The sequence below is a fragment of the Salvelinus namaycush genome, chromosome 7 (assembly GCF_016432855.1).
Source record: "Salvelinus namaycush isolate Seneca chromosome 7, SaNama_1.0, whole genome shotgun sequence".
In the NCBI taxonomy this organism is placed as follows: Eukaryota; Metazoa; Chordata; class Actinopteri; order Salmoniformes; family Salmonidae; genus Salvelinus; species Salvelinus namaycush.
The window spans coordinates 56,544,555-56,572,460 of record NC_052313.1 but is presented as its reverse complement, the minus strand read 5'-3'; the positions used below and the strand labels follow the sequence as shown (position 1 = coordinate 56,572,460).

Below are 27,906 nucleotides of genomic sequence, written 5' to 3'. Positions count from 1 at the left end.
GAATCTGCTGACCTGGCCTCTCTCTCCTATAGGACATGGCCAAGCCCCTCCCCTCTACTCATCTATTGGTGGTGGCACTCCAGCTGTGTCTAGTCCTACGCAACCATGCCCGTGGGGCGGCATATTACGGGCACAAGCAGCCACAGCAGCACCTTCCCCAGCAGCACCAGCCCATGCAACAGATACCTCACATGCCCCTAGGGAACGGGTATGGGAACGGGAACGGGAATGGGGACGGGCTGCCCAAGCAACAGTACGGGAAGGAAATGCCACAACATATGCCATACGGCAAAGAGATGCCATATGTGCTGCCACAGTATGGGCAAGAACTTCCACAGATGCTTCCACAGATGCACGAACAACCCCAGATGCCACCTAATAAGGGCAAGGGAAAAGGTGAGATTTTAATAGATTGTCTACATCACAGAAATGTACACACTTAGAAAAAAATTGTTCTTTGGTTGTCCCCATAGGAGAACCCTTTTTGGTTCTTTTTGGAACCAAAAGGGTTCTACTTGGAACTAAAAAGGATTCTTCAAAGGGTTCTCCTGTGGGGACAGCTAGAGAACCGTTTTAGGTTCTAGATAGCACCTTTTTTTCTAAGAGTGTAGGCTAAACAATAGCATATTTGAACCATATTTGGATTTTAAATTGGATCATGGCCATGGCCACCAATGTGGGTTTGAAGGGAAAGCCAACATGGACAGTATGGTACAACCAGAGGTAGACTAGCCATGTTCATGGGGCAGTGCTGACATGAAACCATTACCCAGTCTCTGACATGTTAGTTCCATTCAAAACACCTCTCAACTGCTTTTCCAAGATTCTTCTCCCTTCGCCAAAGCAAACGTCATCTGTCCTAGCATCCACAGGAAATCAGATCCAGCTCATGGGTTATAAAAGCATCCTTGACAAATCATATGTGAAGCAGGCAAAATACACTGTTGTTTACTCACTGTGTATGTCTGTACTGTGTTCTCCACATAGCTCATCCTAATTTAGTTACTACTATACAAACCATTTTCCTTCCAAATGATATACTGTCTTTACACACCACGTATTTATATTCTGGATTCTGACACATGCTCATTCTAATATATCTACCCCTGGATTGTTTATTGGACTCATTCTGCTATTTCTTGTTTAGATGTTTTATTATTTGTATTGTATTTGCGAGTCATTCTATTGCACTGTTGGAGCTAGCATCCTAACCATTTCGCAGCACCTGCTATAACACCTGCAAATCTTTGTCGTGACCAATACACTTTGATTTGATTTGAAATACGGCATATTGCAGGTACTGTACACACTGAGAAAAAAGGTGCGATCTAGAACCTAAAAGGGTTCTTTGGTTGTCCCTATAGGAGAACCCTTTGACGAACCTTTTTGGTTCCAGGTATGAACCTTTTTGGGTTCCACGTAGGACCTTTTCCACAGATGGTTCTACATGGAACCCAAATGGGTTCTACATGGAACCAAAACGTGTTTTCCCTGGAACAAAAAAGGGTTCTCCTATGGGAACAGCCGAAGAACCCTTTTGGAACCCTTTTTTTCTAAGAGTGTAAGACATTTCACATAAATGTGTATTTTGACTGTTTCAACAATCAAGCAAGGAATCAGAGAAGGCAGAAAGAAAGTATGTTTGATAACTAGGAAATGTAACATGCTTTTAACATCCACTATCAGCACCCTGTGTCCAAGGGGGACATTAAAGCCAGCTTTTGGCATTCATTTTCAAAAATAATAATTTGGCCCATCATCTACGGATGAAGGTCCATTGGGCTTAACCCAATGTCCATGCATATTAATTGGTCATGTTCCTATGTGCTCAATGAGATACTCAAGTCACTAACTCAAGTCAGTAATTCATGATAAATGCTAATTGATGTCATCCACAGGTCAGTCATATCCCAGTAATGGGAAAGGCCTTGGAGGCCCACCACCTGATGATAGGGGACTACAGGGTCCTGGTCCCGAGGGGCCACCAGGAGCCCAAGGGCCTCCAGGACCACAGGGCCCTCCAGGGATGCTAGGTCAAGGGATGCCCGGCCCCCATGGAAAACCAGGCCCTCCTGGTCCCCAAGGGTATCCTGGGATAGGGAAACCCGGAATGCCGGGAATGCCCGGTAAACCTGGTGGAGGCGGCCAGCCAGGTCCGAAGGGCGACCTTGGTCCTGGTGGTGATGTAGGACCAATGGGGATGCCTGGGGGGCCAGGTCTTCCAGGGCCACCAGGCCTGCCAGGCATCGGGAAGCCAGGAGGTCAGGGACTGCCTGGGCAGCCTGGGCCTCGAGGGGAGCCTGGACACAAGGGCATACCTGGACTGCCTGGTCTTCCTGGGCCCAAGGGAGACAAAGGGATTGGCTTGCCAGGATTGCCAGGTTTGAAAGGACCTGGTGGACCACCTGGGCCTCCTGGTCAAGGGGGTTTGCCAGGGGTTGGAAAACCAGGTCTGAATGGACTACCAGGATTGCCCGGGGGGGCAGGAAAACCAGGCCCATCTGGAGAAGGAGGACTTGCTGGTCCACCAGGTGAAGGAGGAGAACCAGGACCACCTGGGCTACCAGGTATTGGCAAGCCCGGGCAAGATGGTTTGCCAGGACAACCAGGGTTCCCAGGCGGTAAAGGGGAATCAGGCCCACCAGGTTTGCCAGGGGGCCCAGGCCTACCTGGTTACGGAAAGCCAGGATATCCTGGACCAAAAGGAGACAAAGGACATGGAGGTTTTCTTGGAGCTCCAGGCCCAAAAGGTGACAAAGGTCATGGAGGTCTCCCAGGGCAGGAAGGCTTTCCTGGACCCAACGGGCCACCGGGCCTGCCCGGTCCCATTGGGCCACCTGGGGGTCTTGGTTTCCCAGGTCCGAAGGGAGAAGGTGGCAATGGAGGGCCAAAGGGGCTGCCGGGTCCTAAAGGTGAGCCAGGGCCTCCAGGGCTTCCTGGACAGGGTGGGTATCCTGGAGAGGGTGGTCAACCAGGACCGAGAGGTATACCAGGACCACTGGGTCCGAAAGGGGATAACGGCCACAAAGGGTTACCTGGCCTCCCTGGAGCTCCTGGAATGCCCGGTTCAAGGGGAGAAGGTGGAATGCCCGGAGAAAAAGGTCACCAGGGACCCAAGGGAATCCCTGGAAATTTTGGTCCAGGTGGGCCACTTGGTCCTCCCGGTCTTCCCGGGCCAAAAGGCGAGCTTGGTCCACCAGGGAAACCTGGCTACCCCGGCGAAGGTAAACCTGGTGTTCCAGGCGCTTTAGGGCCCCAAGGGAAACCTGGCAACGGTGGACCCCCTGGTCAGCCTGGACAACCAGGACAACCTGGTTCCCCTGGCCCACCCGGACCCCCCACCCAACCACCTGGTCTTGGTGAAATCCTCCCTGAGCTGGGTCCTGGTCTGGACGGTCTTAAACAAGGCGGTTACAAGAAACCAAAGAATGGAGGGGACAGGAACGGCCTGGAGATGCCAGCATTCACGGCTCAGCTCACCAATCCTTTCCCCCCCGTAGGCTCCCCTGTTGTCTTCGACAAGCTCCTGTACAATGGCCATCAGGACTACAATCCCCAAACCGGCGTCTTCAGCTGTACCATACCGGGAATCTATTACTTTGCTTACCACGTCCACTGCAAAGGAGCGAATGTGTGGGTGGCGCTGGTCAAGAACAATGAGCCTGTGATGTACACATATGATGAGTACAAAAAGGGCAGCCTGGACCAGGCGTCAGGGAGCGCTGTGCTCCCCTTACAGCAAGGAGACACTGTGCATGTACAGCTTCCATCTGACCAGGCAGCAGGACTTTATGCCGGTCAATATGTCCACTCTTCATTCTCTGGATATTTATTGTACCCAATGTGAAGATCAACAACAACAACAGAAAGGGCATCCACACCACAACTCACTACATAGCTGTTTTATTAGTGTTTTATTCATTTTAAACTGTTGACCTCAATAGTGACACAGGATGACAACGGTGAAAACTACTACTCGGCTCAGAACTATCCAATGAATGTGTGAGTGCTACAGTACATGCTATAGTATGTTTCTGCCTTTGTATTGCAGTATTAGATGGGTGAAAAAATACATAAATCAATCTCTCTGCAATATATTTAATTTACCCCAGAAATTAATTTGGCAAAACCCTCAGATAAATTATTTGAGATGTCTGTATGTAGATATTCAGATAATTATGCAAATTACAATTTCTGTTGGTTAATAGGGGGTAAAAATGTTGCAAATGATTGAGAATACTGACTATCCCAATTGTAGCAGTGTCATCCACCTCAGATGATTGACAGTGTTTATAGAGAAAACCTGGTTGCTGACATGCTATGGCGCTACTGTGGATAGCAGCATATTACATTGGAAACAATGTGTTATTTTTTTAATTAAAGATAACTATTTTTAGGATGGAATTATTACATTTGCCCAACATGTTCTTCTCCTTATGTGAATATATAGCATTTGTTTGTATTTTATATTTCCATATCAGATTTATGTTATGTGCACTCAGTATATCCGTTCTTTGCATTCCAACAGTCACAGCCATATGACGCCACTAAATGGCTAGCCGTCTACCGCAGCTTTCATAAGCAAGCATCAACACATCAGCTTTATCTGTCAGGCATACCTAATGTTAGTACACAATTATTCTTCAGAGATAATTCTTCCATGTGTGGACTTTTCAGAAGACATCCTGTCTTTATTTCATGCCAGGTTATACTTTTGGCATATAAGTAACACTGTTACATTCACAGTATGTATTACAAAACATTGTTCCCCTTTAACAATATGATTTTTCCTATCCCATAGTTCCTCCACGACAGATTGATTTCTTTTTTATCATCAACTTATTCACGTTGTTCCAGATTATGCAGAAGTGTCTACCATTTTTATTTATTGATATCATATTTGGAAATGAGAGTGTTTCATGGTTTGGAACCTAAAATAAAATTCAATTGATATGCAACATAGTGAAGACATTTGGTTGTAAGCTGCCAAGCTGCATTAATAAATAAATGAGTTATGGGAGTTTGAAGGGGTGTATAGTCAACATTTTCAATATGCACATTAAGTTAAAAAGTCAACCACACTTCTCTAAGGTATGTGGCAGTATTCCTCTCTGTCATTTATTTGTTGAACTACTGATTTTGTCTGAAATTGTAAATGTGTATACCTGTTGAGACTGCCTTGAAGGAAAAATAAATGTTACCTGACAATGGTGCTAAACATATAACCAAATGAAGAACTTAGTATAATGTTTTTGGCACTATTGTTGTTTTTCTAAATAAAGATGAAGTGATTAAAACAATGTGTTCTCTTCTTGTTGCACACAAGCTGTGTTCACATTGGCCGTTTGAAGTGACTCAAATCCAATTTTTTTGTATATCCGATTTTAATCTGTTATTTTTCCTGCCATCTGAACCGCCAAAAAACACATGGAATCAGATATTTCAAGCCACATTTCAAATCATCTTCGTAGGTGGTATGAAATCAGATACAAATCTGAGTCCTGGCCATGCGACTTGAGTCTGAACTGTCTAATATGATTTATTTTAAAACTTATTTGGCATATCTTGTTGCTTGCTGGACACTCTGACAGTTTGACAAGAACATGTGTTAGCCAACTTACTTGTTAATTGTTTACAAGCAAATGAGTCAATATGCTACCTAGCGAGCTAGTTGACTGCTATGGCTATCCAAAAAGGACTTGTTTTTAAAGTTGAATCATCTTATCCTTTGAGTTCTTACACTATGATTTTGAACATTTAAAGCAACTAGTAAACGTCCATGGCAGGCATTGTTGTCACCTTAGACTGTTACATAACTTTAGAGCGATAGGAACCACGAGCACCACCACCAATCAGCCTACACCACTGCGCACACACCTGCCATTACTATGACAACTGCCATAGCCATGTCAGTAAATGACTGCTGTCTGAACACACACATATCCCATTTGGTCACTTGTAACTTTCTGTTTGTACAGTATTCCAAAACGGATTTCAAAAACAAAACTGATTCGGGCATTAAGGCCTGCAGTGTGAACGAGGGTCCAACACATGCTATTGTTGGTTACTCACTGTTTTCAAGAAGATCATCATCATCATTTTTGTCAATACCTGTACAACACTGCATACACTCACACAATTCAATATAATGCATTTGTTGCTAAATGTTTACATAAAGAATCATTTATATTTGACAGACCACTAGTTATGCATCTCTCATATAGCTACAAACAAATGAATATCATAGAATACACTGCGGTGTTATAGGTGTCACATTTATGGGCAGGTTGCAGCAGTGTGTAGGAGGGATAATCCAAGATGTGGGAAGTGTGAAGGAGGACATGGGACAGAGCAATGTGTAGTTTCGATGGAAAAAAATGTGTGTGTCAACTGTGCCCATGTTGCGGAGAATTGGAGGTGTCCGGTGCGAGAGAGGCAGGTTGAGGTGGCCAGGGTCTGAGTAGTGCAGAAGATGTCCTATTATGAGGCAGTGAAGAAAGTAGAGGAGGGTGGATCAAGGGTGAGGGATTCTGAGAGGATCCCTGTGAATAGTAGATCTGTGCCAGAACAGAGGGATAGGCCAATGAGTGATTTACTGTATGTTTCAGTAAGGTTGGCTCCTTAGCAATGGTTATCAAATGTACCACAGTGATGGATCACTGTGGTACACAGAAAATATATGTTGTGGTGGCAGCTGCAGAAAAGTACTTGGGGGTAGGAGATTTGACTTCAGAAGAGTTACAGGGTGTGTTGAGTGGTAGTGTCCCGTCCTCTCAGGTCGTTGGCCTGGGGTAGAATCTGATACGGTTAAAGTAGTGAAAATTAAAAATATATTTTATTTTTCCCCTTTCCCCTTTTCCTATTTTGTATCACAAAGTGTAATGGATTTATAATATTGTTCAATGGATTTATAAACATTCAATTAACAAACTTATTTCGAACCTCACGAAGAACAAGAAGATCATAGACTGTCGCAATGAGCGTTTCTGTTTCCAACTGTAGTATAACTTTTTGGATTGTCCCCCACTACCCTCCGTTCAGTCATCTGTCCAATCACAGACTGAATAGTCAACACTTCCGTATTGCACATGTCTACGGGAGAAAGGAGCAATGTCCACCGAGTTTAGTCGCAATAAGTTTGTTGATTGAACGTGTAACGACTACTGTTGTACTGAACATACAGTAAGTATTACATTAACGTATGTCTAGCAAACTAAACTTTAGCTGCAGTTGTCTGTAGTTTGTTCTTGCAAGGTGTCTACGGCAATGAGACTTAATCTAGCAGTACCACTAAGTTGGCAAGCTGGCTAGCTAGCTTGGTAACTTTAAAATTGTCTTGGTGACTTTTTTTTACATTTTGACTTGTAACGTTACATTGTCATGCATTTCCCCACTCACAGTCCAGGACGAACTGTGAGCATGCTTGTTTATTTTACAAGCAGCTGGTCGTTTTATAAACTACAGACTAATAGCTGATGATGCTAGCTAACTAACTCTTTTTTTTTTAACTATTGGAATCAGGCCTGTTGATGAATATTTTAACACAAGCGCCTCTGGGTTCTTTCTAAATAGCCCACAGGGGGGATTTAAATATTTGACTTGCTAACTAGAAATCATCCTCGCCTGGCCTGGCGTTATCTGATAAGCCAGCAGAAGGGGTCAGGAAAGCAGAGGGTAGCCAAGCTAGTGTTAATCCACATGCCCATCATCCTCATGTGTCCACTGTCAAGTTCACTGGGTAACTTTTAGGAAAACTAGGAGGATCAGCTATGCTTTGTACAAGTCATTTCAGTATTTATGCCTCATCAACTAATCTATTAGCCTAATTCATAGACCTTATTCAACCAAGTCATAGACCTTATTCACCCAAGTCATAGACTGTTATCTGTACTCCCGCACGGCAAGCGGTACCTACTGCCAACAGGACCCTGAACAGCTTCTACCCCTTAGCCATAAGACTGTTAAATAGTTAACCAAATAGCTACCTTTTGAGTCATCACATACGCTGCGGATACTGCTTATTATCTATCCTGTTGCCTAATCACTTTACCCCTACCTATATGTAAATATCTACCTCAATTACATTGACTCAGTACTGGTACTCAGTGTATATAGCCAAGTCATCATTACTCAGTACCCCATGTATTTTGTCAAGTTGTAATTGACTCAGTACTGGTAGCCAGTGTATATAGTCATGTTATAATTGACTCAGTACTGGTACCCCGTGTATATAGCCATGTTATCATTGACTCAGTACTGGTACCCTGTGTATATAGCTAAGTACTTGTTACTCATTGTGTATTTATTCTTTGTTATTATCTTTCTATTATTGTTCTATTTTTCTCTCTGCATTGTGGGAAGGGCCCGTAAGTAAGCATTTCACTGTTAGTCTACACCTGTTTACAGTGCATGTGACTAATGCAATTGTTAATTCATTGGTATTGCTCATTTCATACAAATTGTATTAGTTCTATTAATTTAAAGGCTAGTTGTCTCATGTAATTAGACTGCCATTAGGTTACGATGTCTTCGAGAGTGATAGCGAATGCTGTATACTTATCTGCAGTTCTGAAATAACAAATAAGCACCTTAGAAAGCTCTAACACAATGAATGACATGTTTTACTTTGAGTTTTTTGGACAGGCGGTAACCATGGCTTCCCGAGCTGGACCTCGAGCTACTGGCACAGATGGAAGTGACTTTCAGCACCGCGAGAGAGTGGCCTCACACTACCAGATGAGGTTCGCTCTCATTTGAATGGTTTTGCATTTTAGTCATTTAGCAGACGCTCTTATCCAGACCGGCTTACAGGAGCGATTAGGGTTAAGTGCCTACATAAAAACAAGATGACAGGTTTTGTTCACAGTGACCCATTTGAAACATCACATTCTTGTGCTTCTCCTCTGTCTTTCTCATCAGTGTCGCCCTCAAGTCCGAGATCCGTAAACTGAACATCGTCCATGTTCTGATCTGGCTCCTCTTAGCTGCCCAGGTGACAGTGAACCAGCTGAACCTAGTGTCCCACAGTGTGGTGGCTGCTCCCTACCAGTGGCAGTACCCCTACCTGCTGAGTATCATCCCCTCCCTCTTCAGCTTCATGGCCCTGCCCAAAAACAACATCAGCTACCTGGTGATCTCCATGATCAGTGCTGGTCTCTTCTGCATAGCGCCGCTCATCTACGGGGGTATGGAGATGTTCCCGGTGGCCCAGCAGCTGTACCGCCACGGCAAGGCCTACCGCTTCATCTTCGGCTTCTCTGCCGTGTCCGTCATGTACCTGGTGATGGTGATCGCGGTGCAGGTGCATGGCTGGCAGATCTACTACAGCAAGAAGCTGCTGGACGCCTGGTTCACCTCCACACAAGACAAGAAGAAGAAATGAGGACAGAGGACTAAATTATTTAAACAACTGACAAGGAATGACTATTGCTGCCTGCCACTGTCTGACACCACTTCTAGGCCCATCTTCCATCTATATTTGAATTCTACATCCCCATCTCGCCATCCCTAATTGATAGTTGTAGGACTAATTGGAATACTCAGCAGGCTGTCCTGTCGTCTTCCTGGTAACCCTCTAACCTCCATTATCTCATCTCCTGGCTCTGGAGCCTGTGGACAGATTAAGACTTGAGTTGTCTGAGACTCCAGGGTTTAATGTTGACCTGTCCTGCTGCCTTTAGAAACCCATCCTCTTTATATCTCATCCTGATCTATGGAGCTGGCTGCCATAATCTGTCCCCCAAAGGATAGTGCGCTAGCTACCTCCAGTCTTAGCCATATGTTCCAATTATCTCTCCTTCCTCCACAAGTTGGCACTTGTTCACTGATTTGAAAGGAAATGACTGGAATAATAAATATGGTAGAAACTCCCACTAGAACAGTGATGGACAACTTTGATGGGGGTGGGGACCACAAGACATCTGAACTCATCATGAGGGGCCGCAGTGGCTCGCGGGTCTACCTAACCTTGGGGCGACAGGTAGACTAGTGGTTAGAGCGTTGGACTAGTAACCGAAAGGTTGCAAGATCGAATCCCCGAGCTGACAAGGTAAAAATCTGTTGTTCTGCCCCTGAACAAGGCAGTTAACCCACTGTTCCTAGGCCGTCATTGAAAATAAGAATTTGTTCTTAACTGACTTGCCTAGTTAAATAAAGGTAAAAAAATAAATAAACTCATCCACACATAGTCAGAGCCTTTTAGGGGCCCTAAGTGGAATTTTGTGTGTGTGTCCCACCTTGCGAGCACAAAGTTTTAGCGCTAACAATGGAGAGGGAAAAAAGTAAGTTTTAGAATTCATTTCCTGATATTCTACACAATATGCCATGGGGAGGACGATTTTGTAACTTAACTAATTTCATGGAATTCTAATAATTTGCAATTGGGTGGAGAGAAATTTTTTCAGCTAATTTCCTGAAATTTCTCACCCAACTATAGGATGGAGAGAAATGTTTGCAGTTTTTATTATGATATCTGAGTGAGAGTTTCTTACAAAATCAATTGGGCCCCTCCCCAGTTGGTAATTCAACCATGATTACTACAAGTTTAGATCGCTGGCTAGACTATCTTACCAGTCTAAACAAATGTTAGCTGACGTGGGCTAATTGAGTGACTGTCAGAGACTGACATAACAAGAGAGAAGCTGCTGATGCACAACCAAACATTGAAATTGCACCTTGTGTTTTCTACTATTCTAACTTTCAACAGTAAGTTGAGAACCCGACTGAGTTCCTCATTTTTTCCCTTTCATTTTTGGAAATGTATTCGTGGGCCAACACCGGACCAGCAGTTTCCCATCCCTGCTTTGGACAGTGCCTCTGCGAATCCAATGTTTTTAGATTTGTGGGTGAAATAGTGAATGAGTGTACACTTCAGGAGGCAGGAGTTATAGTTGGGACATACCCATGACTAGGTCAGGGCATGATGTGGCCTTAATGAGAGGAGGCATCCAGAGCTGAACGGAAAGGGTTAAGAGAAAGGCAAGAGCAGTGGTCAGATTGCGTCCATATGGTTGTGTGCTGCTGTCAATGCACATTTTCATGTTGACAGTACTCAACAATTCAATTGTTTCTAAATGAGATGTACATTGTTAAATAACAATAAATGGCTATGCTGTAGCAGCTTTGCGTCTAGGCTATTGAATGAATTAATAATGTTGGGTTCATCTGTCTTATTACCATGGTTACTTAAGGAACAACTTCCTTTCACTTTCAGTTTTCTCTTAGTATATGATGAGTTGTGTTACATGTACTTCAGCATTGAACCCCTGTTCTAGAGAAGTACACCTTCTAGTGGCCTCAAATTCTAATCCAGACCTCCAAGACAGTTATCACCTTTTTAATCTAACCCTCGAATCAGGAGATCTAATTACACCTGCTCTAGTGGAAAAATGTTTTACTGTTTACCAAAACATGTACTGTACCTTCCCAGCTGCAACAAAGAATGTTTTGCATAGAGAAGGGTAATGCTATTGGTTGACTGGTCCTCACAGTATTCATCCATGTGTATCCTATTTATTCATCCTGTCATGTCTGATCTATTTTCCCCAAAAAATGTACTTCGTTGTCTTTGCTGATAATGTTGACAGCGCGTGTTGTGTTGAAACCAATGTATAGTACTTTCCCCATAATTTCAATACTAAATCATTATCTGGTACCTGCATGTTAATGCAGACTCTGTAATAATAATATATGACCTCACTGATTTTACAGTTTGGTTTATGAATTTTAAAGTTTGGTTTATAGTCAATGATTGATTAATGTTTTGTCTGTGCTGTGAGGTTGTCATAGCCAAAGACAGTTGTCGTGTCTTTGGCTATGCCGGATTAAGTGATATGACATGCTGTTCTAAAAAATAATTTCTCTGCAATTAATATTACCAGATTTAAGCTAATCAGGTAAATAATTAACTAGAAAGTTGGGGCACCACGAAATAATGTTTATAGAGCTGTTATCTTCCGAATAAACTCTTAAAGACCTGGTCATATTTTACATCAATAGCAGTCAATATTTAATCGTCGCCTTATTCAGTCTCATCTGAAAGTTGTAAATTCTTGGTTAGCTTCATGAATACTGGATAACAAGTTGAATCAGCAATACCAAATTTGGTTTATTTATTTACTAAATACATAAATAATCACACAGAGTGGATCATACATTGATTACAAATGATGTCATAAAGGAAAACGTTCCGAGTGGACGGAACCGATATGACGGCTGGTTACACAAAGAAAGGGGGTTTGGTTTTGAATGAAAGAGCGGGAAGACTGAGGAACAAAAAGATTTTGTGTCTATCGGGCTGTAGGCAGCTTATCGTAAATACAGAATCTTATGCATTCTAAATAAACGGCCATTTGGAAAAGGAAAATGCAGTAAATATTTACTCTGAGCTGCGCTTCGATCGGTTGGTCGTAGATGGGAGGCCGGGTTGTCCTTTGAAGAATGTCTGGTGGTAGAACAAATACTTGGTAGTACCGTCGTCGTGTGGTAGGACTGATACTCTGTCCGTCCTCTCCTAGCTCACGTCTACAGTTGCTGCACTAACACAATGGCTAGGTGGTATCACTTCTTTAGTGAATAAGAGTTCAAAGTTCATACCAAGTTGCCATACTTTAAGCTCATGCTATATTCTGGCTGGTATAGTCGAAATTCATCCTTCCGGCGTGTAGGTTGTCACCTTCACATTGAAATTCGATGCTAATTTCGTTAGGTTCTTGCTGAGCTTGGCTTAGTTCTGTAGGTGATCTTTGTCCTTTCAACGTGGGGACCTTAAGTCCACACGTCCTTGGAACAGAAAGTTACATTTTCGTAAAGGGGCTTATATAGGGTTGGGAGAGAGGGCCGTCTTTCATAGTTTACAACCGATGTCTGTTCACATGGGCGGGGCCACTGAGTTGAGCATAGTTCACTCATGAAAACCAATTCTCTCATTTAGAAGCTAAAATTACATTTAATCTTTTCACAAATAGTTTAATATTTAAACATTTAAATTGCACAACAATTCCATGTGAATCTGATAACTAGAATGTGTAGACTTTCCAAGATACAGTTTATGTCGTCCTATCATCAGTAATAATGTCTCAGACGGTAACTGATCTGACATCATATTCATTAAGTACCAACGCATATTTTCAACTGGTTGGATTACTGAAATATGGTTCCGTTTCCCACCTTTTGATGTTCCCAGACTCTCTATGTTAACAAAGGGATTTTCAATAGTCACATCGGTAGAGTAGAGAGAGGAAAAAGTATTTATGAGGGTCATAAACCTCCCCCAACAGGCCAACGTCATGACACAGTAGCATCAATGAAGACATTGTTTCAGACTTTATTTTTATCCAAACTATTTAGATTTATCGCTAAGCTGTTGTTTACAGACTGTCAATAGACTACTATCAGGTCTCAGATACAGTTGATAACAGAGTAGCTTTTGCTATCAACTCTCTACCGTTTATTGGCAGTGATAATGATTTATTTCTCTCATAAAGTACAGTAGAAAACATTTCTACACTGACACAGACAATTAAACTGGAACAGCATGGATCATCTATGCTTATTGGAACTGACACTATGTATCCTTGTTTATGTGGTTTACTGAGTTGATTAACTTTTTTTAAAGTCTCTTTTTCACAGGAGGATCTTAGCACATCATCTGCCATTCCAACAACCATTGACATAACTACCTCAACTACTTACACTCACAGTCCAGCTACAGACACTCCAACTACTGCTGCCCCTTTAACCCCTGACTATCCAACTACTGATGCCCCTGTAACACCTGACCCGGCTGTCCAAATACTGGCACGCCAACATCTGACACTCAACATCCTTCAGTTCGTAGACGTCTGTGTGTGGAGTAAAGGTGGTCTAGAGTTCTTTTTCCTATGGTTTCAAATGTGACATGCTGGTAGAAATGAAGGAAAATGGATACAAATTGGCCTGCATTAAAATCACAAGCCACTAGGAGCACCACTTCTGGATGAAAGGAGGATACCTAGTCAGTTGTACAACTGAAATGTGTCTCCCATAGTTAATACCAAACCCTCTGAATCAGAGAGGTGTGGGGGGCTGCAATAATCGACATCCACGTCTTCAGCTCCCGGGGAACAGTAGGTTAACTGCCTTGCTCAGTGGTAGAACGACAGATTTTTACCTTGTCAGCTTGGGGATTCGGTCTAGAAATCTTTCAGTCACTGGTCCAACGCCCTAACAACTAGGCTACCTGAGGATTTCCTTGCTTGCTTATGGCCTTATACAGCTTGGTGAGTGCGGTCTAAGTGCCAGCATCGGTGTGTAGTGGGAAATAGACGGCTACGAATAATATAGATAAAACTCTCTTCTAACTGTAGGTAGTGTGGTCTACAGCTTATCATGAGGTACTCTACCTCAGGCAACCAATGCTTCGAGACTTCCTTAATATTAGAAATTGTGCACCAGCTGTTATTGACAAATAGACACACACACCCACCCCTTGTCTTACCAGATGTAGCTGTTCTGTCCTGCCGATGCATGGAGAAGCCAGCCAGCTCTATATTATCCGTGTCGTCGTTCAGCCACGACTCGGTGAAACATAAGATATTACAGTTTTAATGTCCTGTTGGTAGGATAATCTCAAACTGAGATCATCCAGTTTATTTTCCAGTGATTGCACGTTGGCCAATAGAACGGATGGTAGAGATGGGTCACCCACTCGCCAACAAATTCTCACAAGGCACCCCAATCTCCGCCCCCTGTATTTCCGTCCTTTCTTCACGCGAATGACAAGGATTTGGGCCTGGTCTTGGGGAAGCACTATATCCTTCGCGTCAGACTCATTAAAGAAAAAAAATCTTTGTCCAGTTTGAGGTGAGTAATCGCAGTTCTGATATCCAGATGCTCTTTTCGGGCATAAGAGACCGTAGCAGCAACATTATGTACAAAATAAGTTACAAACAATGCAAAAAAACAAACAACATAGCACAGTTGGTTCGAAGCCCGTAAAGGGCAGCCATCCCCTCCAGCGCCATTATCATTATCCAACCTACCAGGCAGTCTGAGGTCCTGAGCGCTCTGGAGCAGGTCTTCATCAAGGATCGCTCTGTACTTTGCTCTGTTCATCTTTCCCTCGTTCCTGACTGGTCTCCCAGCCCCTGCCGCTGAAAAACATCCCCACAGCATGATGCTGACACCACCATGCTTCACCATAGGGATGGTGTCAGGTTTCCTCCAGACGTGACGCTTGACATTCAGGCCAAAGAGTTCAATCTTGGTTTCATTTTGGAAAACCCCAAGCGTGCTGTCGTGTGACTTTTACTGAGGAGTGACTTACATCTGGCCACTCTACCGTAAAGGCCTGATTGGTGGAGTGCAGCAGAGATGGTTGTCCTTTTGGAAAGTTCTCCCATCTCCAGAGGAACACTGGAGCTCTGTCAGAGTGACCATCGTGGTTCTTGGTCACCTCCCTGATCAAGGCCCTTCTCCACTGATTGCTCAGTTTGGCCGGGTGGCCAGCTCTAGGAAGAGTCTTGGTGGTTCCAAACTTCTTCCATTTAAGAATGATGGAGGCCACTGTTCTTGGGCACCTTCAATCCTACAGAAATGTTTTTGTACCCTTCCCCAGATCTGTGCCGTGCCTCAATCCGGTCTTGGAGCTCTACGGACAATTCCTTAGACCTCATGGCTTGTTTTTTTCTCTGACATACACTGTCAACTGTGGGACCTTATATAGACAGGTGTGTGCCTTTCCAAATTATGTCCAATCAATTGAATTTACCACAGGTGGACTCCAATCAAGTTGTAGAAACATCTCAAGGATGATCAATGGAAACAGGATGCACATGAGCTCAATTTTGATTCTTACAGCAAAGGGTGAATACTTTTTTGTAAATAAGGTATTTATGTTTTGGTTTCCAATAAATTTGCAAAAATGTCTAAAAACCTCTTTTCGCTTTGTCATTATGGGGTATTGTTTGTACATTGATGAGGAAACAATTGTATTTATTCCATTTTAGAATAAGACTGTAAGGTAACAAAATGTGTAAAAAGTCAGGGGTCTGAATACTTTCCGAATGCTCTATATGGCTGCATACATGGGCTCCTGAGTGGCACAGCGGTTTAAGGCACTGCATCTCAGTTCTAGAGGCGTCACTACAGACCCTGGTTCGATTCCAGGCTGTCTCACATCGGGCTGTGATTGGGAGTCACATAGGCCGGCGCACAATAGGCCCAGCGTCGTCCGGGATTGGCCGGGGTAGGCTGTCGTTATAAATAAGAATTTATTCTTAACTGACTTGCCTAGTTAAATAAAATGCAAACTACCAGGCAATAACAACATTCTGTATTTTAGGACTGCCTGCGGTTGTGGTGGCCCTCACCTTAGGAATTAGTTACAGAGTGGATGATCCACTGGGTTACAGGCAGGAGGAATTGTGAGTCAATACTGTACTATACTACTCTATACTATACTACTTCTCTGTATTATACTGTACTGCCCATAGGAAAAAAATCTGTTCACTCGGATATCCTCCAGATCTTTTGTGGCTACCTAGAGCTTCTCAATGTTGAATCATTCTGTGACCATTTGTGTCTGGGTTATTGCTCCTAAAGGCCCGTTAGGAGAAATATTGAGATGTTAGAGACTTCTATGAGACATATATAGGACACATGAAGATGAATTGAGATGATGGTTTTAGCATTATTCGAGAAGTATGATCAGCAGAGGAGGTTTCATCATTGTATACCGTTGAGCTCATCCTTGCCTCTGTTATTTTAAAGGAGCAATAATGATAAGTTCCTGAGACAAGTTTGAGACTTATTAGGCTAATGATCTAATGATCATTTCAGAAATCTCTAAGAAGTATGAGCCATAAAGGAGATCTCTACATTGTATGTGCAACGTCTCAACCATGTCTCATTTATTTCTCTTAAAATTACTACAGAAGCTATACATCAGCTTGATTAATGAGATGAGACAGTTGAGAATTTAATTTGTTAGCATTCATTTGCAGTATTAATGATTAGCTGTTCAAAACAAGAATGAAAACTGATACAGTTCAACAAATGTATTCAACAGTGCTTATTATATTAACAAAGCATCTCACTTTTCATTCCCAGCACTCCCTTTTGCACACTGCTGCTACTTGCTATCTATGCATAGTCACGTCACCCCCTCCTACATGTACAAATTACCTCAACTAACCTGTACTCCTGCACACTGACTCGGTACCGGTGACCCCTGTATATAGCCTCGTTATTCTTATTATATTAATTTTAGTCTACTTGGTAAATATTTTCTTAACTCTTCTTGAACGACACTGTTGGTTAAGGGCTTGTAAGTAAGCATTTCACGATAAAGTCTACACTTATTGTATTCGACGCATGTGACAAATAAAGTTTGATTTGAGATTGGTTTCCATTAACTGTAAGAACGTAAATAAAATGAATATACAGCATATGCTCTTGTACATATGCTCTTGTATTAGTTAAACCCCAAAATAATATTGAAAATAGGGAGTTGTCACCCACCAGATGTAGTCAACAAAAAGTCTAACCTACATGTGACACCAAGCACATAACAGTATGTTCTTAAGTTAACCTTATTGCAAATATGAACATTGCACATTGTACACAAACAAAACTATTTGAGTCACTACTCTGTCCTGCTCTGGTCCTACACTTGTTGATGAATGCCTTCATCGATTCCGGTCCAACCATCCAAGGTAGCACATCGCAAGACGTAGGCTGGAACAAAGTATATAAAACATTTCATGAATATTTTGACAAATAACACATGACAAATCTACTCAAGGACTCACAGTATGCAAAACACAAACATCTTAAAAGAACATTGGGGATTTTGGTTTGTTTTCGAGGTATTTAAGATACAGTATTCAGAAACTTGATTTGACTTGATTGCAGAGATGAATTAGCAAATAACATACGTAAATCCTTTTAATCAAGAATCAATCCTAATTTGCTGTAGACAGTTAAGTAACAAAGTAACCTAGCTTTGAGAAAAGACTTACTTAGAACTCTGCTGACCTTCTTCCGGTCGAGGACTCGCTTCCCCTCTGGGATGTTGCCATGGCGTCCAAAGGCAAATGAATTGACACATTATTCCACTGAGAAAAAAACGGTCAAAAAGGAAATGAAACAGATGCAAGCGATCTTCCCTAGATGCCTGATGGATGGCAGCAGGACGGAACGATGAGAGCAACATGCCACTGTCAGGAAACAACTCTTACCTAGATGCCTGATGGATGGCAGCAGGGCGGAACGATGAGAGCAACATGACACTGTCAGGAAACAACTCTTACCTAGATGCCTGATGGATGGCAGCAGGACGGAACGATGAAAGCAACATTCCACTGTCAGGAAACAACTCTTGTCTAGATGCCTGATGGATGGCAGCAGGGCGGAACGATGAGAGCAACATGCCACTGTCAGGAAACAACTCTTACCTAGATGCCTGATGGATGGCAGCAGGACGGAACGATGAGCGCAACATGACACTGTCAGGAAACAACTCTTGTCTAGATGCCTGATGGATGGCAGCAGGACGGAACGATGAGAGCAACATTCCACTGTCAGGAAACAACTCTTGTCTAGATGCCTGATGGATGGCAGCAGGACGGAACGATGAGAGCAACATTCCAATGTCAGTAAACAACTCTTGTCTAGATGCCTGATGGATGGCAGCAGGACGGAACGATGAGAGCAGCATGCCACTGTCAGGAAACAACTCTTGTCTAGATGCCTGATGGATGGCAGCAGGACGGAACGATGAGAGCAACATGCCACTGTCAGTAAACAACTCTTACCTAGATGCCTGATGGATGGCAGCAGGACGGAACGATGAGAGCAACATTCCACTGTCAGGAAACAACTCTTGTCTAGATGCCTGATGGATGGCAGCAGGACGGAACGATGAGAGCAACATTCCACTGTCAGGAAACAACTCTTGTCTAGATGCCTGATGGATGGCAGCAGGACGGAACGATGAGAGCAACATTCCACTGTCAGGAAACAACTCTTACCTAGATGCCTGATGGATGGCAGCAGGACGGAACGATGAGAGCAACATTCCACTGTCAGGAAACAACTCTTGTCTAGATGCCTGATGGATGGCAGCAGGACGGAACGATGAGAGCAACATTCCACTGTCAGGAAACAACTCTTACCTAGATAACTGATGGATGGCAGCAGGACGGAACGATGAGAGCAACATGACACTGTCAGGAAACAACTCTTACCTAGATGCCTGATGGATGGCAGCAGGACGGAACGATGAGAGCAACATGCCACTGTCAGGAAACAACTCTTACCTAGATGCCTGATGGATGGCAGCAGGACGGAACGATGAGAGCAACATGCCACTGTCAGGAAACAACTCTTACCTAGATGCCTGATGGATGGCAGCAGGACGGAACGATGAGAGCAACATGCCACTGTCAGGAAACAACTCTTGTCTAGATGCCTGATGGATGGCAGCAGGGCGGAACTATGAGAGCAACATGCCACTGTCAGGAAACAACTCTTACCTAGATGCCTGATGGATGGCAGCAGGACGGAACGATGAGAGCAACATGCCACTGTCAGGAAACAACTCTTACCTAGATGCCTGATGGATGGCAGCAGGGCGGAACGATGAGAGCAACATGCCACTGTCAGGAAACAACTCTTACCTAGATGCCTGATGGATGGCAGCAGGACGGAACGATGAGAGCAACATGCCACTGTCAGGAAACAACTCTTACCTAGATGCCTGATGGATGGCAGCAGGACGGAACGATGAGAGCAACATGCCACTGTCAGGAAACAACTCTTGCTCGCCAGACAGCACCGATGGCTTTCTCTCCTGTAGCTCACAGTGTTGCTCTCCAACGATGTCAATGAGAGCGTGCAGCTCTCGGATCTGGACTGGGTCTGAGATGAGACAATAGCACATACAGTGCATTCATTATTATGTGTTCAAGGCCCAATCACTCTTCCAAATGTAAAAAAAAACAAAAACAGAAAAGGGGTTGGAGAAATTTTTCAAAGTGAGTTACAATTCAACTTCACAAAATAAAGTTTGATAGGTGACATGATATTAATTACTTACCTATTCTCAAAATTACTTCCTCCATCCTTCCCTTGTCACACAGGATTTTTTTCAACCTCATCCCTGCAACCATCACATAGCTGCCGTGCGGCTGGTGCGTGCTGTCCCACTGGAGCTGGTATGTGCTGTCCCACTGAGGCTGGTGCGTTCCATCCAGTGAGGGCTGGTGCGTGCTGTCCCACTGGAGCTGGTATGTGCTGTCCCACTGGGTCTGGTGAATTCCATCCAGTGAGGGCTTGTGCATGCTGTCCCACTCGGGCTAGTGCGTGCTATCCCACTGAGGCTGGTGCGTTCCATCCAGTGAGGGCTGGGGCGTGCTGTCCCACTGGGACTGGTGCGTGCTGTCCCACTGAGGCTGGTGCGTTCCATCCAGTGAGGGCTGGTGCGTGCTTTCCCACTGGGACTGGTGAATTCCATCCAGTGAGGGCTTGTGCATGCTGTCCCACTGGGGCTGGTGCGTGCTTTCCCACTGAGACTGGTGCGTTATGTCCCACTGGGACTGGTGCGTTCCATCCAGTGAGGGCTGGTGCGTGCTTTCCCACTGAGACTGGTGCGTTATGTCCCACTGAGGCTGGTGCGTTCCATCCAGTGAGGGCTGGTGCGTGCTTTCCCACTGAGACTGGTGCGTTATGTCCCACTGAGGCTGGTGCGTTCCATCCAGTGAGGGCTGGTGCGTGCTTTCCCACTGAGACTGGTGCGTTATGTCCCACTGAGGCTGGTGCGTTCCATCCAGTGAGGGCTGGTGCGTGCTTTCCCACTGAGACTGGTGCGTTATGTCCCACTGGGACTGGTGCGTTCCATCCAGTGAGGGCTTGTGCATGCTGTCCCACTGGGGCTGGTGCGTGCTGTCCCACTGAGGCTGGTGCGTTCCATCCAGTGAGGGCTGGTGCGTGCTTTCCCACTGAGACTGGTGCGTTATGTCCCACTGGGACTGGTGAATCCATCCAGTGAGGGCTTGTGCATGCTGTCCCACTATGGCTGGTGCGTTCCATCCAGTGAGGGCTGGTGCGTGCTGTCCCACTGAGGCTGGTGCGTTCCATCCAGTGAGGGCTGGTGCGTGCTTTCCCACTGAGACTGGTGCGTTATGTCCCACTGGGACTGGTGAATCCATCCAGTGAGGGCTTGTGCATGCTGTCCCACTATGGCTGGTGCGTTCCATCCAGTGAGGGCTGGTGCGTGCTGTCCCACTGAGGCTGGTGCGTTCCATCCAGTGAGGGCTGGTGCGTGCTTTCCCACTGGGAATGGTGCATTCCATCCAGTGGGGGCTGGTGCGTGCTGTCCCACAGGGGCTAGGGAAAGCTGTCCCTGCACTGCTGGTGGATGCTATCTCAACAGGGTGGATGCTGTCTCACCAGGGTGGGTGTGTGCTGTCTCATAGGGGTTGGGGAATGCTGTCCAACTGGGGCTGGTGCGTGCTGTTCAATTGGGGCTGGTTGATGCTGTCTCACCAGGGTGGGTGCATTGCCACCATAGAGATGGACAGGCTGTGTTTTGTCTGCACAGAGTAGGTATTGATCTGACATCTTCACCGTGTTCAGACAGTGGGCTCCTCAATTATTAGTGTCACTTGAACACTGTGAGCTTAAATGTTCAGATGTGGGCGACTGACGTACTGTTGGTTGAGGTGGACAGCCCTTTTCTTACTTGTCCATTTCTAAGAATCTGTCATTGTTTTTCTTTCAAACTTCTGAAAGAAAGAAAAATCTTGAAAGAAAAATCTGGTCTGGCTGCCCAATGTATTCAACAGTGGCCTTATAAAATCTGCCGTCTGACCACTTGGTTAGAATGGTTACTCCTGACCTAAGATCTTGCAGCTGTCTGATAGGAACTTCCTCTTCACCTAGAATATCAGATGTTTGGAAGATTTTTGCAGTGCATCCATTCTCAAACCTCACAAAAGCAAAATGTCCTGAAGGAGAAATTGAAAAGAGGGAGAGAAAATGTTAAAGCCTTATGTCACTCAAAAGATCACTGGTTGAGACACGTGAAAATAAACACATATTTGCACATCATTATATTCTCCTGGTGCTTATCCTACAGGTAGCAAACCTTCATATGATTTCAGATTAGTGCAGTACTTACCAGAATGCTCATTTGGGTCCAATTCTGGAGACATATCCTGCACTTTCTTTGTGGAAAACCTTTGTCTCTATGGAGAAAAATGATTCTCAGCTGCTAACCCGGTTGTAGCTATATTAATGTAGCTACATGCAGCTCGCTGCTCAGAAATACAACAGCACGCTATCATTTCCCATTTTGATATAGCCCTGGAAATGATATATTACATATGTTATTATTTCACCTTGGGGTACGAGAATGTAATCGTTCACAGTGTATTCAGTTGATTATGATTCTTATCTTCTTAGCAAATTCAAACTATCTGTGGCAAGGATCCGCGTGGATCACTCAGCATCAGCAAAGCAATGACCTCAATCTTAATTCCAACCGTCTTTCACCTGGGTCTTTGACTGGCGTCCAATCACAATTCAAGTAAGGTCGTCCAATGAGTTATATGTTCTTTGAAATAAACGCAAAACAGGGTTGATCAGGTAGTTGCCAGGGAGCAAATACACGTTATATGGTTTTGCCAGGGAGCTTGTACAAACTCACAGGGAAAAGTTGCGTCAGTGTTTGCAAGAGCTAACTAAGTAAAATAGCGTTATCTTTTTGTATTAGTAATGCAAGTTTATCACATAATATACTTCAGTCGAGACCCCCATGCATATTGAATTACAATATAACGTTGCCTAGCTGGTAGCCTTAGTATTTCAGCATATGTGTGTACTGTATATAAGGGACAACATTCTATTTGGTAATGCATATTAGTATTGCATCTTGAATCTTTATAAGATGTATTAGGCCTACGTATCTTGATGATAATTGTGTGAGTTGTGGCACTGGGCTAGCCGTAATTAGTTGTATCTCTATTGAATAATATTGGAATGACAAGTGACAAGACCAGAGCCTGGAAGCCGATGGAGAAGAAAGATGAATAAAGACAACGCTGGGCCACTTAAACGACCAAGAAGGACTGCACAGTTGGTGAGTGGCGTGGCATTGCTCTGCCATATTTTAACATAGCAGACACCCGTATGAATGGAATGCAAGCACCCCATCAGGATGGATCGATGCACCAGCCCCATCAGGACAGAACCCACCCGCCCCATCAGGACAGAACACACACGCCCCATCAGGACAGAACACACCAGCTCCATCAGGACAACGCACCAGCTCCATCAGGATGGATCGATGCACCAGCCCCATCAGGACGGAATACACCTGCTCCATCAGGACAGAATACACCTGCTCCATCAGGACAGAACCCACCCGCCCCATCAGGACAGAACACACACGCCCCATCAGGACAGAACACACCTGCTGCATCAGGACAGAACACACCTGCTGCATCAGGACAGAACACACCTGCTGCATCAGGACAGAATACACCTGCTCCATCAGGACAACGCACCAGCTCCATCAGAACAGAACCCACCCGCCCCATCAGGACAGAACCCACCCGCCCCATCAGGATGGATCGATGCACCAGCTCCATCAGGACAGAACACACCTGCTCCATCAGGACGGAATACACCTGCTCCATCAGGACAGAACCCACCCGCCCCATCAGGACAGAACACACACGCCCCATCAGGACAGAACACATCTGCTGCATCAGGACAGAACACACCCGCTCCCTCAGGACAGAACACACCCGCTCCCTCAGGACAGAACACACCTGCCCCATCAGGACAGAACACACCCGCCCCATCAGGACAGGACACACCCGCCCCATCAGGACAGAACACACCCGCCCCATCAGGACAGATCCCACCCGCCCCATCAGGACAGAACACACCCGCTGCATCAGGACAGAACACACCCGCTCCCTCAGGACAGAAAACAGCTGCCCCATCAGGACAGAACACACCTGCCCCATCAGGACAGAACACACCCGCCCCATCAGGACAGGACACACCCGCCCCATCAGGACAGAACACACCCGCCCCATCAGGACAGAACACACCTGCTGCATTAGGACAGAACACACCCGCCCCATCAGGACAGGACACACCCGCTCCCTCAGGACAGGACACACCCGCCCCATCAGGACAGAACACACCCGCCCCATCAGGACAGAACACACCCGCCCCATCAGGACAGGACACACCCGCCCCATCAGGACAGGACACACCCGCCCCATCAGGACAGGACACACCCGCCCCATCAGGACAGGACACACCCGCCCCATCAGGACAGGACACACCCGCCCCATCAGGACAGGACACACCCGCCCCATCAGGACAGAACACACCCGCCCCATCAGGACAGAACACACCCGCCCCATCAGGACAGATCCCACCCGCCCCATCAGGACAGAACACACCCGCTGCATCAGGACAGAACACACCCGCTCCCTCAGGACAGAAAACAGCTGCCCCATCAGGACAGAACACACCTGCCCCATCAGGACAGGACACACCCGCCCCATCAGGACAGGACACACCCGCCCCATCAGGACAGGACACACCCGCCCCATCAGGACAGGACACACCCGCCCCATCAGGACAGGACACACCCGCCTCATCAGGACAGAACACATCTGCTACATACGGACAGCACCCTCTTGTACTAGAAACATATTTGCATAAACATCTCATTTGCTTTTATCAAGTCTATGTGTGTTATCTTGCGGTTAATACTGACGCTTGAGAGAGCATGCAATGGAACAGACTGGCCAGTGTTGGGCTAGCTAGGAGCATCTGACCAATCACAGGATGCATGATCAGTGCATGGGCAGAGTGTGGGGTGCATGGGGACAGTCTGATTGGCTGAAGCCACGAGCTGGAGCTGATGATATCTCTCAAATGAACTGTACTGTACTACCAATTGGGGCAATTGCTGTATAAAATGTTATAACTAATACTGTAAAAGCATTTCCCTATCAATGTTTGTATTGCATGCTTTTAACAATGGCAAACAGCAATTTTAAAAGTTGTAAAAAACTAAAAGAACGATCCATTGTGTTGAAAGGTTTCTTGTTTACTCATGCCACCCACCATGTTTACTTTATACCACATTATTCAAATCACTGGCATCCTGTTTTGTCTGTCACATAGTCCCACTAACTCATTAACTTGACCTCTCAGTTGATGGCTTGCTGCCAGCCTGGTGTTTCAAATCAAATCAAAGTTTATTTGTCATGTGTCCCGAATACAACAGGTGTAGACCTTACAGTGAAATGCTTACTTACAGGCTCTAACCAACAGTGCAAAAAAGGTATTAGGTGAACAATAGGTAAGTAAAGAAATAAAAACAACAGTAAAAAGACAGTGACAAATAACAGTAGCGAGGCTACATACAGACACCGGTTAGTCGGGCTGATTGAGGTAGTATGTACGTGTAGATATGGTTAAAGTGACTATGCATTTCTGATGAACAGAGAGTAGCAGTAGCGTAAAAGAGGGGTTGGCAGAAGGTGGCGGGACACAATGCAGATAGCCCGGTTAGCCAATGTGCGGGAGCACTGGTTGGTCAGGCCAATTGAGGTAGTATGTACATGAATGTATAGTTAAAGTGACTATGCATACAAGATAAACAGAGAGTAGCAGCAGCGTAAAAGAGGGGTTGGGGGGGGGGCACACAATGCAAATAGTCCGGGTAGCCATTTGTTTACCTGTTCAGGAGTCTTATGGCTTGGGGGTAAAACTGTTGAGAAGCCTTTTTGTCCTAGACTTGGCACTCCAGTACCGCTTGCCATGCGGTAGTAGAGAGAACAGTCTATGACTGGGGTGGCTGGGGTCTTTGACAATTTTTAGGCCCTTCCTCTGACACTGCCTGGTGTAGAGGTCCTGGATGGCAGGCAGCTTATTCCCCAGTGATGTACTGGGCCGTACGCACTACACTCTATAGTGCCTTGTGGTCGGAGGCCGAGCAATTGCCGTACCAGGTAGTGATGCAACCAGTCAGGATGCTCTCGATGTTGCAGCTGTAGAACCTTTTGAGGATCTCAGGACCCATGCCAAATCTTTTTAGTTTCCTGAGGGAGAATAGGCTTTGTCGTGCCCTCTTCACGACTGTCTTGATGTGTTTGGACCATTCTAGTTTGTTGGTGATGTGGACACCAAGGAATTTGAAGCTCTCAACCTGCTCCACTTCAGCCCCGTCGATGATAATGGGGGTGTGCTCAGGTCCTCCTTTTCCTGTAGTCCACAATCAACTCCTTCGTCTTAGTTTATAGTGTAGTCTGTAGTTTTTATCCTGGTATTTAGAGTGTAGTCTGTAGTTTTTATCCTGGTGTTTATAGTGTAGTCTGTAGTTTATTCCTGGTGTTTATAGTGTAGTCTGTAGTTTTCATCCTGGTGTTTATAGTGTAGTTTGTAGTTTTTATCCTGGTGGTTATTGTGTAGTCTGTAGTTGTTATCCTGGTGTTTATAGTGTAGTCTGTAGTTTTTATCCTGGTGTTTATAGTGTAGTCTGTAGTTTTTATCCTGGTGTTTATAGTGTAGTCTGTAGATTTTATTCTGGTGTTTATAGTGTAGTCTGTAGTTTTTATCCTGGTGTTTATAGTGTAGTCTGTAGTTTTTATCCTGGTGTTTATAGTGTAGTCTGTAGTTTTTATCCTGGTGTTTATAGTGTAGTCTGTAGTTTTTATCCTGGTGTTTATAGTGTAGTCTGTAGTTTTTATCCTGGTGTTTATAGTGTAGTCTGTAGTTTTTATCCTGGTGGTTATTGTGTAGTCTGTAGTTGTTATCCTGGTGTTTATAGTGTAGTCTGTAGTTTTTATCCTGGTGGTTATAGTGTAGTCTGTAGTTTTTATCTTGGTGTTTATAGTGTAGTCTGTAGTTTTTATCCTGGTGTTTATAGTGTAGTCTGTAGTTTTTATCCTGGTGTTTATAGTGTAGTCTGTAGATTTTATTCTGGTGTTTATAGTGTAGTCTGTAGTTTTTATCCTGGTATTTATAGTGTAGTCTGTAGTTTTTAGCCTGGTGGTTATTGTGTAGTCTGTAGTTTTTAGCCTGGTGGTTATTGTGTAGTCTGTAGTTTTTAGCCTGGTGGTTATTGTGTAGTCTGTCCTTTTTTTTTTTTGCCTGGTCTATAGGCTAAATTAATTATGTGTCTATATACAGTATATATGTTTATTTGACTGGTACTGTGTGTATATGTATATATATATTGTCCGTATATAATCTGTTTGTTTATTGTCTGTATATTCTGTTTATTGTGGCAGCACCATTTCACAGAGTCAGATTCCTGTACATGCAAAATTATTTGGTGAATAAAGGGGATTCTGGTTCTGAGTTCCTTGAAGGAGGAAGAAGGAGTAGCGATTACGGTACCATCCAGCTCCCAGAATACTCAGGGTGGCGAGTACCTGTCAGGTGACCCAACAGCGATGACCCCCATTTAGATACAGTACTTCCTCGCAGTCAACATTTGCTCAAACTCTTCCTCTATCCATCGATTTTGGAATATTCCAGGCTCCCTGACTGTCTAGCTTTTGTTTCGATTACTTTTATCAAGCTAGACAGAGTGAAGTGACTATACATGTAGGTCCATTATAATTTGATCACAGTTTTGATGTGGTTTAAGTCATTTCAATGTCGTTTGATTCAAATAATCAAATCTTGATGAGTTGGTTATGTTAATTTACTGTGTAGTGCTTGGGCAAAAAACAAAACATTCACCCAGGAGGGCCCCAGGACTGAGTTTGGGAAACCCTGTTCTAGAGAAGTCTACCCTCTAGTGTCCTCACATTCTAATCCAGACCTCCAAGACACTTCCATTACTTTGTTTTATTCTTCAACTATAATCAGGAGATCTAATTACAC

At 44.6% G+C, this 27,906-nt stretch overlaps 3 protein-coding genes across 4 annotated transcripts in view; all 3 read left to right on the top strand.

The window, feature by feature from the left end:
* Positions 1-27,906, top strand: part of LOC120050855 (interleukin-1 receptor accessory protein-like 1) — an 838,450-nt gene that overhangs the window by 199,880 nt on the left and 610,664 nt on the right. The window lies entirely within an intron of this gene.
* Positions 59-5,283, top strand: LOC120051488 (collagen alpha-1(VIII) chain-like). 2 transcript variants are annotated; one of them, XM_038998384.1, is made up of 2 exons: positions 59-396; positions 1,935-5,283. In XM_038998384.1, the coding sequence occupies exons 1-2, from the start codon at positions 174-176 to the stop codon at positions 3,845-3,847; spliced, it is 2,136 nt and encodes a 711-aa protein (XP_038854312.1). In that variant the 5' UTR covers positions 59-173; the 3' UTR covers positions 3,848-5,283. The 2 variants fall into 2 exon arrangements, with proteins under 2 accessions (XP_038854312.1, XP_038854313.1); XM_038998385.1 differs by having other exon boundaries at positions 59-431; positions 1,979-5,283.
* Positions 7,064-10,077, top strand: LOC120051492 (protein jagunal homolog 1-B). The gene is made up of 3 exons (XM_038998391.1): positions 7,064-7,182; positions 8,632-8,741; positions 8,920-10,077. Exons 2-3 carry the CDS (start codon positions 8,653-8,655, stop codon positions 9,380-9,382), a joined length of 552 nt encoding a protein of 183 aa, XP_038854319.1. The 5' UTR covers positions 7,064-7,182; positions 8,632-8,652; the 3' UTR covers positions 9,383-10,077.

Coding starts and splice junctions, on each gene's coding strand:
- LOC120051492 (XM_038998391.1), top strand. CDS start 8,653: ATGGCTTCCCGAGCTGGACCTCGAGCTACTGGCACAGATGGAAGTGAC. Junction 8,742..8,919: donor GCCTCACACTACCAGATGAG/GTTCGCTCTCAT, acceptor CTTTCTCATCAG/TGTCGCCCTCAAGTCCGAGA.
- LOC120051488 (XM_038998384.1), top strand. CDS start 174: ATGCAACAGATACCTCACATGCCCCTAGGGAACGGGTATGGGAACGGG. Junction 397..1,934: donor TAATAAGGGCAAGGGAAAAG/GTGAGATTTTAA, acceptor AAGGCCTTGGAG/GCCCACCACCTGATGATAGG.